The sequence below is a fragment of the Penicillium odoratum genome, assembly GCF_028828045.1.
Source record: "Penicillium odoratum strain IBT 22623 chromosome Unknown utg000008l_segment0_segment0, whole genome shotgun sequence".
Taxonomy (NCBI): Eukaryota; Fungi; Ascomycota; class Eurotiomycetes; order Eurotiales; family Aspergillaceae; genus Penicillium; species Penicillium odoratum.
In genome coordinates, this window is record NW_026643150.1 from 972572 (window position 1) to 985928 (window position 13357).

The following is a 13357-nucleotide window of genomic DNA, read 5'->3' on the forward strand; positions in this document are numbered from 1 at the left end:
GTGTTGTTTGGTTTCATGCATAGGGGGAGCTCGGCGTTTTGATCGAGAAATTTATATCATAGATTTAAAATGGTTGCATTGCTAGTAATATCAATACCTGCAGGCAGGGTCATAAGTACATTATTCCACGTAGATTCCCCCTTCAAACTTCTCTGTGTTGAAGAATCGTGCTGTGATGGCGTTTCCATTGAAGATTCGTCCTTCAAGAGCATTTACTGCCTGCAAACAGTCTAGTCAGTAAACATGGGTTTAACATTCCAAAGATCAAACTTACCCGCAGAGCAGATAAAGGACTAGTGAACTTGACAAACACGGGAATTGGCATGCCCGCATCACGGGCAATATACACACGTTCCACGCTTCCATACTAGAAAGCAATCAGTATCAAAGAGAAATGTGGAAAGCCAGAGGAAACAAACCTTCTCATTACACTCCTCACCGATCTCTTGCATCAACTCTCCACTTTCCAACTCGGTCTCGAGATCCATGCCATCCAGCATCCCTCGAAGAATAATTACCTCACTCATGGGCCCGAACTTCCCTGTATCTTCGGCTTTCTTCTTGCCACCGATGATCGTCCCCCGTCCACTAGGTGTGACAAAACCTCCTCCTTCGGAATCGGGTCGCTTCTTCCGTTTCTCAACCTTGACCTGCAATGGTTTCGCTATACCTGAGCCCGTAGCACCGAGTCCAGATCCCTTGGTCCAGCCATATTTTGAGAGTAGACGTTCTGCAAAGCCCTTTTGTCCAGGGCGCAGAGAGCGCGGCGCATCCTCAGTATCTTCGGCTTCGGCTTCAGCCTCTCCAGGTTGTTCCTTGGCAAGTACTTCTGCCAATTCTGCTTCGGATGCTGGGATGTCGGCTGGAGGGGGAGGGAGAGTATATCGGACAGGTGCACGAGATATGGTCGCAGAGCTGGGTTGGAATGCATCGAGGCGAGAAGGTGGTGGTGGTGGTGGAGGCTGTGTTTGTTGAATCCGACGCATGTATGCTTCATCGCCGGTAGCGTCATTCGGAGGTGGAACCGGGGGTTCCTCTGGTGGTGGTGGTGGTGGTGGTATTGAATGGGAGTAGTCAGGCATGTCTATATCGTTATTCTCGCGTTGGCTCATCTGTGCACGACGAGTGAAGGCATCTTCGCCGGACGGAGGGGGTGGAGACGCGTCGTTGAGATTCGGCGGCGGAGCGAAGCTGCTTGGTGGTGCAAATTGACCTAAAACGCATGGTCAGCTTTGTCTTTTCTGTAAGTAACATTGAAATAGCATACGGTTCATAGGCCGGTCATAGTCATCACTATCTGAGTCCCTGCTCGGCGAGCGTCTCATCCGATGCGCATAGAGACGATCCTTCCATTCGCGGACCTCGAGGATCTTTTCATCGCTAAGTCGGTACTCCTCGTAGTTATTCGGTCTTGACGGATCGTAGATGTCGTCCCAGTTCTGTGGCACCTCGCGCGGTTCTTGGTTCTTCTTGCGCTTTTTTCTTCCGCCGCGCTGCCGCTTCTCGCCCACATACCCATAGTCGTCATCCTCTCCGGCCCAGTCGGCCAAGGTTGATTTTACAGGTGCCGTGGCAGGGGCAGAGTTGCCTGGATTAGGTTGTGGAGCCTTGGGTAAAGCGGGTTTGGGCTTGGTCTTTTGCGCTGAAAGTTGTGGCCGTTTGGTGGGTTGGAATCGAAGAGAAGCTGTCGGATGGGAAGGTAGGTGAGTAACGTTTGCATCGGTGGGATCATTCAAAGAAATTCAAAAGTACCAGCATTGACTTGTTGCTTCTTTGCAGTGGACTCATCGGATTGCGCGTCATTCTCGCCTTGTTTAAAGACGACAGGTGCGCGCGAAATAGTTCCGGGCGCAGTATCAGCGGAAGGACCCAGCAGATTGGCATAAAGCGACATCATGCCCCCGCCTTTAGCGGGATTGGTATCTGGAGGCATGGCGGGCGACTTGGTTGTACGGAGTTGTCAAGGTGTGGAGCTGATGAGGTTCTGATAAGCGCGTGGTTTCGATCACGTGCGGCCAATGAGATCTAGTTTATGCATTCCATAGAATGTCACTTTGCTTCCTAATTACTATAATAATCATTTTGACAATCAAATAAGAGTTTGGTTCTACTGTTGGTTACCATCAAGTTTCGAAATAAGGTGGTGCCACAAGTATACACTTGTGCAATAGCTACCCCATCTACCCCGTAGCTAGGATCTTCCGGGAAATGTCCTAAAATCTTCCATATTTAATCTTATCCGGTCAACTAATATAATTGGTCTAACCCCTCAGATCCTCTTTCCCTTCAATTCATCCCCGCACTGTTACACTATGTATACTCTCGCCCACGCTCTTCGAACCCCCGCTTTCCCCCACGTTCGGCAGATATTCCTCCGTGCTCCGTCAAACACAATCCCCCTCTACAGACCTGCCAATTCCTTCATTACCAATCCCCATCTTCGCACCATGTCTTCCGCTCCCGCCAAGTACGAATTCCTCTGCATCCTGCCGGATAAGCCTGGCGCCCAGGCAAAGCGCCTGGAGGTCCGCCCGTAAGTCATCTCTCGTATGGTTTGTCAGCAAAGGCTAACGATCTGTTTAGTTCTCACCTGGAGGGTGTGAAGCCTCTAGTTGCTGCTGGCACCGTTGTCGTCGGTGGTAAGTTCAATGCATCAATTGTGGTCTTGATTTCACTTAATGTCCCTCTCTTCCTGGCTTCTTTGCACTACCCTATACTCGCCGCGCTGAATCCGACGAACATTCGCTAATGTCGCTTTTCATAGGTGCCATGCTTGAGTCCCACCCTGCTGAGGGCGAGGCTCCTAACTTCAAGGGCAGCATGATTCTCGCCGTGGCTGAGAACGAGGCTGCCGTCCGCGCTATTCTGGAGAAGGATATCTACAGCGTCTCTGGCGTGTGGGATCTGGAGAAGGCTCAGATTATCCCGGTATGTGACTTTCTACTCGAGATACACTTTGATTATTTACTAATAATGCCGGCTATAGTTCAAGTCTGCTGCGCGTGTGCCGCTGTAATCCTGTCCTTAGAAAAAATCAACTTGCATGATACATTCGCATCTCTAAAATAAGAGTCTATTGAAAGTATCTTATTCTATTAGTATTGTTTGTGGTGTAGTAAATACCCAACAGCATAATACCAGGTAGCCTATGAAAGCCAAGTCACCATGATATGCTGAATGTAGGTGTCTGGGCATCTGATACGAGGTCGTACTAAATTAGATGCTCTGTGAGCATCCTAATTGGCTTTGATATGTTCCCTCCCAAAATGCTAGTTATCACGGCTCAGCTGCAGCAGTGTAATATAAGAGACTTGGGGAGGGTTCGGATTGAAATGAAACTTGATTGGGGTAAGGAATCATCTTTGGGCATTCTGATTGGCTTTACGCGTCCTACTTTAGGCATCACGGCTCAGCTCTGATTTAATGAGCGGTGGCTGGTGAAGAGGGAACCAGAAATGTTGAGGGATTCATCTTGAAACGTCCTCATTGGTCTGAAATTTGAATCTAGGCAATCATCATGGCTTAGCTAGAGAAATAGCCCTACAGATAATGAGATTAAGATAGAATGAGGTCCTCTTAAACTACCCTGGTTAGTCTAAGCCTAGTATGCAGTCATTGTGGCTCAGCTCTAGGAGGCCAATATGTAGGGCGGGTGAATGGGGAACCAGATATGTTGCGAGAATCATCTTGAAACGTTCTCATTGGTCTGACATTTTAATCTAGGAAGTCATCATGGCTTAGCTATGGAAATAGCCCTACGGATAATGAGATCAAAGATAGGGTGAGGTCCTCTTTAAATCACCCTGATTCGTCTACCTTATGCAGTCATCATGGCTTAGCTACACTTTGATGACCGACTGTCCATGAATAATGAGACTAGAAATGGAGAGGGGACCCTCTTCAACCATCCTGATTGGTTTGAATATCAGTCCGTGTCCTACATCATGGCTCAGCAGGGTGAATACACCCAGGCAAATGAAATCAAATGAAATCAAACATATGGAGGGAAATCTCTTGAACTATCCTTATTGGTCTGAGTATATGCGGTCAACTTGGCTTTAAATATTAGGTAGCTGCAATGTCATTCATTAGGTGATAATGGTGAAATCACTGAAATGAAAGTAGAGATACATAGGGGATTCTCTTGGATACTTTGCCTAGGTTTGGAAATCGGGTTATGGCTCAGCAGAGATCGCCGCCTCTCATGATGGAACCAAGAAATGGGAAGGGATGTACTTAGTACATCTTGATTGGTTACTTCTCAGCTTAGTGAACCCAATAGGTAAAGTACGCCTGGATATCTGCGGAACATTCAATGTTGAAGGTAAAAGGAGGAAATGCATATATACAGCTACATTTAGTTACAATGTGTTCCATGTAGACATGACATAGCTCGAGATGCCCACCACCTTTGAAATTCGCAGTCCAGTTGAAGCTGGTCACTAAGTCTAAGGTCATTGGATTATATACAGACACCGAACGGCAACCCAGGTGCAAACCGGGCATATGGATAATAAGATTGGGCATGTGCTCTCATACTATCTCCCATCCCATTTTGAACAACCTCGGAAAGATGCAGGAAAGAAAAAGAAATTAGAACAGATCCTTGACAGATCGAATGCTTTAAACAACATGACAATAACGGTCCGGTTCCGGTCCCTAATTTAGTTTGCGAAGAAAAAAAGGCGACATCACACTGAACATTTCTCTCGAAAAGAAGGAATGTTCATCGTACACAAATTCAGTATATCAACTCAAGAAACGGCGAACTCTATAGACCTGCAGTTCCTGCCGAGTTTTCCCCCGTAGCGCCAAGGTAACAAATACACACACTCCCTAGAACGCGGCACGAAGATAGTGGATTATGGAAATCATTAGGCCTCCGTCACGAAACATCCCTCCAATGTAAAGAAAAGAAAAGAGGAACATGTATCACAGAGGTATAGGGACACCGTGGCACGGCGCGATGCCGTGCTCGAACGGTCAAGAATGTTTGATGGAGGGTGAATCGGAGACGGATCGGGTTCAAAGATCAACTCTGTAGCCCAAGCCAGTTCCCCGGCTATCAGAAGGCGGGTTATCATGGCTTAGTAGGCCTTGCGATCTCCCAGGTTGCCAGGCTTTTCGTCGGTGTCAATGTGCCAGACCACGTAGTTGGGGAGACCGACGACTTGGTAGCCAGCTCGCTTAGCCATCTTGGCGAAGCCTTCAGTTTCGGCCTGGTTCTCGAAAGCGTATGCGGGGAAGTTGATACCTTGGAAAGTTAGAAATGATAAGTCGGGATTTGTGGGTAAACATACCTGAGCGGTGAACATCAGCCTTGACGAGAATGTTGACGCCACCAATGCCGTCAAGCTCGACCTCCTCGTCTTTGTCCTTCCGCCAATCACCCATGCTGACCATGTAGGTACGGCCAGTATCGTATTCCTTGTAACCTTCAGCCAAAACGGTGTCCGGGTCCAGAGTTGCGCGCAAGCGCCGACCCTTGTCAGATTCGATCCAAGAGTTGTAGTCGACTGGAATGAGTCAGTAAATGATGGCTAGGCTAAACGGATGGGATTGACATACAGCGACCTTCAACGTCACGGCCATCACGGTAGCGGTGGAACCAAATGTCTGTAACATCCAAGTTAGCCCAACATCAAATCAATATAGCCAGGAGACGTACTGGGAACCAGAATATCCTTGTCGTGTGCCATGAAGTCCTCCAAAATGCGCTCGGGGCAGTCCACAATATCCACATCGCGCCAGTAAACCCACGAGTGATCAGCCTTGAGCGCAGAGTAAAGCAGGTAGTTGCGAGCACGACCAATCGCCTTCCGGCGAGGACCCTGAGCGGCAAAACCGTGTCGCTCCTCCACAGTCATCTCGACTTCAGCGCCAAAGTCCTTGCGGACAACGGTCGCGCTACGGAAGCGAATTTTCTCATCGGCGTGATTCTGGATACGATCGAGTTCGGAAGCCAGGTTGGCCAGAGTGTCATCCTTGGTGTCGCCAACCAGGAAAGCCAGGTCAATCAGTTCGTGGGGGTAGGTCAACTTGTACAGGAGATCGAAGTATTTCTCGAGGTAGGGGGCGGCATCGCGCAGAGGGGTCAGGATGAGCACGCGCTCACGGTTAGAAACGGCCTGGGTAGATGAGAGGATGGGGTTCAGGTCGACTTCAGAGATAGAGGTGTTGTTCACTGTGTAGGGTGCGTGGTGGTTGAAGAGGACAGGAGTCTGGGCATGAGCGTTCCACTCGACCATCTCGTTGATGGACATCTCCATCGGCGACTTAGATGAGCCATAGCAGTAGAAACTAGAGTATACAGCGTGAGTACATTACCCAGCAAGGAAGTGGATTCTGCATACTTTTGCATCTCCGACGCGGACTTGCTGACGCCACGCCACAACAGGAGAATCAGACCGGTGACGGCAATGGAGATCAAAAAGCGAGTGCGGGTCAGGAGAACGAGGACCGCCCTCCATGGCGGTAAATTCGACCTCGCGGACTTCCAGTTAACTCCACCCTTGGGTAGCAACATGTTGAGGATAGGAAAAGTGAAGAGTGTGAGATTCTGGACTTTCAGGAGCCGGAGCGGCGACGATCCCGGACCTGGTTCGAGGCCCGTCGAATACCCCTTGCGGACCGAACGAGTGAGGCCTTAGAGGACGCGCAGAAGGCCACAGTGTTGAATGTGAGATTGGAGAGTTTTGAGGTCGTCGAGTGTTGACAGATAGGGAGGAGGAAAATGAGGAGGACGGATCGACGGGGGAAATTGCCAAGCGGGAAACGGGTCAAATCAGCCCTTCGAAACACTTAAGCCTCTCCACATCTACAAGACTACAATATACTACAGAGCGTTTGGATCCTATTTTCTCTACACTTTTGACTGTAGCTATTCATTCATCTCTTCATATCTTGTCTAATTTGAATAAAGACTTTACTTTCATGATTTTTTTGGAGATGTTCTTTTTGGTCGGTTTCGGAAAAGACCCTGGGTTTTATTTTTAGCATGGAAGATCGACAAGAATACTGTATTCAGTCTTGTTTGAATAGGTAGAAAATTCAACGAAGCTGTAGCATCTACAAATATCATACTTGAAGTACGAGTACTCCCCCTGAGGCTTCATAATTTTTCATCCCAACATTGCGTGTCCCCGACGTGCTTGGGGTCTGGCCCGGGTGTGGCGTTATGACCCCCTAATATCACTTGCAGGGATGTTGAAAGTGAAATCCAATAGATGGAGCAAACATAAGAGGTCATGAAAAATTGATAAGCTTCAACTAATTGAATCACGACCTTAGAGACAATATATTATCCAAGACATGTGGGGGGCCTTGATCACCGCATATTCCGTTATGACTGGGGATTCCAACTTTCTGGGCGCTTGATTATCATATCCGTCAAGAGGATCAGATGGATCAGCTCAACATCAGCGAATACAGTGGGCAATAGCGATCAGTCCGACAAACTCTTGGAACCATATGTTAAATGTCAGAAAATAATAGTTATCAAGCTCGAGTAGTATAACAATACTCTTAACATGTGCGCCCTACAGATGCACCAACCGGCGACCGCTCCAAGACCTAAACTAGATCATGTCCATAATAATTTACAAGTAGTTCTGTAGGAAAGGAAATGGGATAAAAAGTAGGAGACTGGGTGGGAGATAGTGAGGACGGTGAGGCTAGTAAATCATGTGGCCCAAGATTTTTGTCGCACTGATCGCTACTGCGTACCGTAGGCTAATGTTGACCGGAATATTTTGTGCATCTGTATTGTGATTTCATATGTAAATTTCTGAAATGTTTTCTGATCCACAGTGTACATATTGCTTGCTGCCTTTAACCCCACCAAGACCGAGGCTCCAGTGCTCCACTATGCAGGGGTCGTGTAGACCAGAGAATATACCAAATCAACAACAGAAAAATTTAGGCATTCGAAAAGACGACGGTGGATTGAGATTACGGACTCTCAATTCTAAATCCGACATGAGAGTTTAATATGATGAGATGGCACTTAATAGCCTATCGGTTCGAAAAACAATTTTGTGGTCAGATCCAATAAAGTGAACCTTGGAAGAGGCATCATATGTAGGTACGACACCAATGCAGCCTCAACGGTGTTTGTACCACAAACTAAATGATGCCACGTTACACCCGAAGCAGTTTTGGATGCAATACTTCGCGAGGCAAAGTATGTAATGCCAACCACTTTGAACTCGATGGATACCCACGGAAACTTGATAGAATGAGATCCGCTACATTGTTACTCTTGGAAAAGTGATTGTAGATACCGTCATATATTGATTCGACAGAAAAGTATAAACAAAGAAAGTAAACGTGTGAGCAAAAGGAGAAAAAAACATCCAGCCCATTCATATATAACATCATTAAACGCCAACAGAAAATAGACAAAAGGAAGAAATGTAAAGGCCACCCATTTTGTAAAGTGAATGAAGAGCGAACCAACGAAAATAGACAGAAGAAATGAGAAAAAGTATATAAGAAGAAGATGAAGGAAAAAAAAAAGGAACAAGAAGAGGAAGAAGAAATATAAACACCGAGAGGAAACCTCATGTCTCCAAGAGACAAATATTGTTACAGTGCGGACACGCTAAGGGGCACAATGCAGCCGGAGGAAGACGATCAGAAGTCAAAGGATATCGTCCTCGACGCAGGGGGCAACTCCTGCAGGGGGGAGTAAAGTGGCGCGAAAGGGGGGAATCATCATCAGAATCAGTGGAAGCATGCATCATCAATGTCTGCACTTATGGCGACGGGATCAGGGAGTGGCGTCGCGAAGGGGGATAGGTAAAAGATTGCGAAGGGAAGAAAGCTGGGGATGAGGGGCCAGTGACAGGTGGTGTGGAGGTGAGGTAGGAAGTGCCGAAGGTTTGAGAAGTGGCACTGTGGAGGTTGTCATGGTAGGTAGTAGTAGTAGTGGGCTCGGAGGCACCGATTTCATCACAGAAGACGCGGAGGCCTGGGAGGCCACCTTTCTTCTGGCGCTTGTGCTCGGGGACATCGACTAGGGGTCTGGGGCTGGTGTTCTCAGACTTTGGGGAGCGGAACATGGCCTCGTAGGACTTGAGCTGGAACTCGAGGGCGCGGTTGCGGTCTGCTAGGAGCTCATTCTCGGCTTTGGCGGCGCGGAGCTGCTGTTGCGTTGTTTGATTTTGTTGCTGAAGAGATGTGACTAGCTGCTGGAGCTGCATGCAGCGGACTTGGGGCTGCAGTTTCTCAGATAGTTGTGGAGTGACCTGTTCCTGGCGGATGAGGTGTACGATTATTGCTAGCATGAAGTCGATGAGGTAGACTGCGCCTTGAACAATGTGCTCTTTAGATTGGGTTAGGCTTTTGGATGGGTTCCAGCCTGCGCGCTCCAGGAAGAAGTCGTGGATGCGGCTGTCCAGCTCGCGGTGTAGCTGGCTGAGATTCTTGCGACGGTTGCCCTCTGCGATTCGGTGCTTCTCCCGCTGGTCATCGGGGTCGGGAGATGTGGTGCTGCCCTTGCGCTTGCGGCCGCATAGCTGCTGGAGAGGCTGTTTGCGGTTGATGTTCTTTGGGGCGATCAGTGCCATGATCTCCGTCTGGGAAAGATCATTAGGCCACTCGGTCGAGGCGGCTTTCTGGGCAACGAAGGGCTCTTGCCAGGAGCTTTCGGCAGAGTTGGCTGGGGAAGGAGGAGCCAGAAGGGACTCGCTGCCGGACCATGGTGACTTGAACTGGAACGAGTCTTGCGGGCCCGGGGTGCTGGGAGGGAAGGCTTCCTTGACATGGAAGGGGTTCAAGTTGAAAGGACCGCGGGGCAATGGGTCCACGCGGGGGAGGGGAGGCAGACGGCGATCCTCACCCAGGTCAGAACCACTCATAGCGGAAGTGGTTGATTTCAGAGAGCTGATCTCGATTAGAATGGGATGGATACCCACAGGTCATGAACACTCACGGAAGCGAGCAGCGTCGCTGAACATCATCAGTCATAGAACCCATTTCCTCATACATCATGGTGTGTCGTTGATATGGCGAAGTGATATGTGCAGAAGCCAAGATCGATATAATCAAATGACGCAAGAACTTATATACTGGTAGTCGAAAGCTGGAAAGGCACGAGATTTCCACACGATCGAAAACAAAAAACAATACCAATATGCACACAGGGTGGAGATGAAACAAAGGCAAGTATAGACAAAGGCGAGGGATCGATATCCACGAGGCGAAGACAATGAATGAGATAATGAAATCCAGGGATACGGGGCTGGGTTCATGGTTTATATGTCAACCATGACGAGGGGGCGAGTACTTTTGACTCGTGTGTATCTCAAATCGTACCTAGGCCCAAGGGAGGGGGAAACGATGAACGATCAGAGCCGATCATCGAAAGACCTCAAGCGCGGAAGCCGGAATGTCATACAGGGCAGATACTATGCATAGTGCATGCGTCGGCTGTAGACCCACGGGGAAACGAGGCTCACATCCCGGGTGGGTTCTGGACCATCAAGACCCACAACGGAAGAAGCGTCAGAGAATGATAGAGGGGCAGGGAAAGATGTCTGGTATCTGTCACATCTAGCACGGACGAGCATTTTAGTCATAATGTCAGAGATGAACCAATCACCAGATCACGATCCAGCACCGAGGAAAAGGTTTACCGCGATGATCCATCGCCCTTGATTTGTCACCGGCCTGGTGGTATCGAGATCGACACGGGGAAGACATTGAAGGGCATTATGTTCGCCCTTACATCAATAGTCACCAATAAATGACATTATTTTGAGCCTTCTCCGTGCATTGTTAGCCTGGGAACGGTCGAAACCCCTTTGGTTGAATAATTTTCCGGATTCCATGTGGATGTGACTGTTTACCAATGGTAAAAAATGAACAAATTTGGAAGAAACCAAATTGAACAGATATACGAAAGATCCACCTACATCTCAGCGGTAGATTGACCAACCAAAAATGCTGGAAATATGGTGGAAATCATTGCTGAAGTATCCACACCTTTTTACTTGCATATTCCAGATCAGATTCTGGCAAACTCCCACCTATTGTTTGGATGCATCATGAAACGCCCATTGTCAGATGCTATAGAGATTTGCCTTTGCAAGGTCCGATTGTGCATCGATATCCAGGGGAATAACATCAAGGGGGGCAAACTCATTAAATTACCGATATCCCCTTCAAACCACTAATTAGAGTCTAACCAAATAGAATCAAGCAAGGACCATGGAAATTCCATGGTGTGACATGCGAGGAGGCTCGTCATTAGAATTAGGGGGCAATTTATCAACTACAAGGATTATGGAATACGAAAATACACCATTGACTAGGGTCCTTGGATCTACCGACCAGATGGAGTCATCTAGAGCGTTATAAGACAATAACAATTTACCGGTAATTAGGGTCAATTGGCTAGAAGCGAATCGCGATCTCAGGGGAAAGTCGCCGATCGAGGAAAACCAACGAGTTGGGACATACCAAGACCCAGAGACCAGGATAGGTTGCCTGTCAGTCATCCAATCAGAAGAAGCAAAGTGATTTGGAATTGGAAAAGTTACACGGACGTTTGGCGTCGTTAGTCTCACGCAAAACAACATGGGGTCAAGCCCTAAGTAGTTGCACGTTCCTCTGAATTTAGCCCCACGGGTGGTCCCTAGCATTGTAATAGAGCCATCCCGTGCCATTAACTTCGCTAAACCATGGGTGTGGGTCTTGGAAAAGACTACTTTGTTAGTAGATCAGAGCTGTCATATTTCCAAATTGCCGCTCTTGGATTAGTCCCCCCACGTTTCAATTACCCTGGAATTTTCCAAAAAGACAGGCTATCGTCATCTTAAAAATGACGGGAAACGTTGGTGTAACTATAAAGCAATTTATTTTGACCTTAATTTCTTGGTTTACAATTTCCCTTGTCTAACCAACCTTCCATCATGGTCCATTTGAGCGATTTTCAATACCTGCATAAAGTAAGAGGATCCCGCGTCTGTGCCCAGCAAAAGTCTGCAGGTAGCACGCAGCTGCATTGGAGAACTTCCAGGCACGAACCATTTGAGATCGGACAAAGTCTTGTCTTCCGAGACTTCCCCGGACCCATATGTGATCCTAAGGATCTTCGGAACTTTGCCTCCTCCCTACTTACTATTTTGAGTCACTTGCAGATGATTACGCTCCGGATAATCCGACAGGCCTATCGGGTTGCGTTTGAGTTTCCAGATCTGAGTTGACAGATCAGTGATCATCAGAACTTCCATGATCCTTGAGTTTGGGTCTGGTTCGCGTCTCATATTTGGGGGTTTGTGAGCACTATTTTGGCCGCTCGACCTTACACAACATTGAACGGGCGTTTTCGCCGCGGCTACAAGGAATAACCCTGTTCTCAAGTCTGCCTTCTGTGGCCGATGGACCAATAACTGAGCTCAACTGGCCTCTTTCCGCGCAGTTTTTCCCAATAGTGGCCATTAGTTGACACATCCGAGACCCGCCTGCGACCTGTCAGGTTTCAACTGTTGGACATGCGGGGCATTTTATTGGATTAACTGCATTGTGTTACTGAACTTCAAAGAACCACTTTGTTGTTCATTTGAGATCTTGTCCTGGGTTGCTTTTCGATCTGCCCACATGGGGCTAGAATGACCTACAAGTACAAAAGTACTGGTTCATGCATCCGCAAGACCAAATTCCTTTTATATGGATCGGCCACTGTAGATACTTCCGCTACAGCAAACTACTGTACCATAGCCCACTTCGACGTTTCCCCTCACTGCCCACGCTATAGGAAAGATCATTCCGTGAGCGATCGGTTTCTTCAGTTGAAGATCGATCTGCTGTTGCTTTGAATTTCGGGATTTGCCTCCACTGAAACTGCAAATCCAAACTTGGATACATGCAGTTGCCCCGCTGAAGGAGAATCCACTATCCCAGTCGAGTGGCAACCACGTATGGAATACCCTTGCTACTCGTGCCAATTCGAAAACATCTTGTAAGGGATGAAACGCCACTCCAATCAACTCAACTTATTGTGATAACAAATTTTATCGGAAAATATCAATGGGAATCCAAATAATTGTAAATCATACATAATATCCATTGAAGTAAGTGCAGCAAGGGCGAACCTATTTAGAGCGTCGGCATTGATCCAAACCATGACATATTCCCATCAAAAGTACCATGCGTTTCCCAAAAAAGATCATGCTGTTGAACAAAGTTCTGCGAAATCGTGACAATATTCCCCGAGTGGCCTGTGTAGCCTGGGGAGCTGCAAGGACGACAGGTACCATGTACACTCTGGACTCGAAACTCAAATTCGCCGCTGATACGTATCAAATTCTGTACTTCCCCGAGCACTATCCATACAGCCTGTGGAGTTCTATCG

General features: G+C 47.9%; 4 protein-coding genes across 4 annotated transcripts; 1 reads left to right on the plus strand and 3 right to left on the minus strand.

Moving 5' to 3' along the window:
• Nucleotides 1–120: 120 nt before the first annotated feature.
• N7520_010595 (uncharacterized protein) lies at nucleotides 121–1933 on the minus strand (the record flags this gene model as incomplete). The annotated part of the gene is made up of 5 exons (XM_057144528.1): nucleotides 121–219; nucleotides 275–367; nucleotides 420–1213; nucleotides 1268–1684; nucleotides 1753–1933. The coding sequence occupies 5 exons, from the start codon at nucleotides 1931–1933 to the stop codon at nucleotides 121–123; spliced, it is 1584 nt and encodes a 527-aa protein (XP_056990282.1).
• A 514-nt stretch (nucleotides 1934–2447) lies between these two features.
• On the plus strand, nucleotides 2448–3016 carry N7520_010596 (uncharacterized protein; the record flags this gene model as incomplete). The annotated part of the gene is made up of 4 exons (XM_057144529.1): nucleotides 2448–2533; nucleotides 2584–2639; nucleotides 2765–2928; nucleotides 2987–3016. 4 exons carry the CDS (start codon nucleotides 2448–2450, stop codon nucleotides 3014–3016), a joined length of 336 nt encoding a protein of 111 aa, XP_056990283.1.
• Nucleotides 3017–5087: 2071 nt separating this feature from the next.
• On the minus strand, nucleotides 5088–6526 carry N7520_010597 (ANP1/MMN9/VAN1 family protein; the record flags this gene model as incomplete). Its single annotated transcript, XM_057144530.1, has 5 exons — nucleotides 5088–5254; nucleotides 5301–5516; nucleotides 5569–5616; nucleotides 5669–6300; nucleotides 6354–6526. 5 exons carry the CDS (start codon nucleotides 6524–6526, stop codon nucleotides 5088–5090), a joined length of 1236 nt encoding a protein of 411 aa, XP_056990284.1.
• A 2230-nt stretch (nucleotides 6527–8756) lies between these two features.
• N7520_010598 (putative HLH DNA binding domain protein) lies at nucleotides 8757–9993 on the minus strand (the record flags this gene model as incomplete). Its single annotated transcript, XM_057144531.1, has 2 exons — nucleotides 8757–9885; nucleotides 9935–9993. The coding sequence occupies 2 exons, from the start codon at nucleotides 9991–9993 to the stop codon at nucleotides 8757–8759; spliced, it is 1188 nt and encodes a 395-aa protein (XP_056990285.1).
• Nucleotides 9994–13357: the final 3364 nt, after the last annotated feature.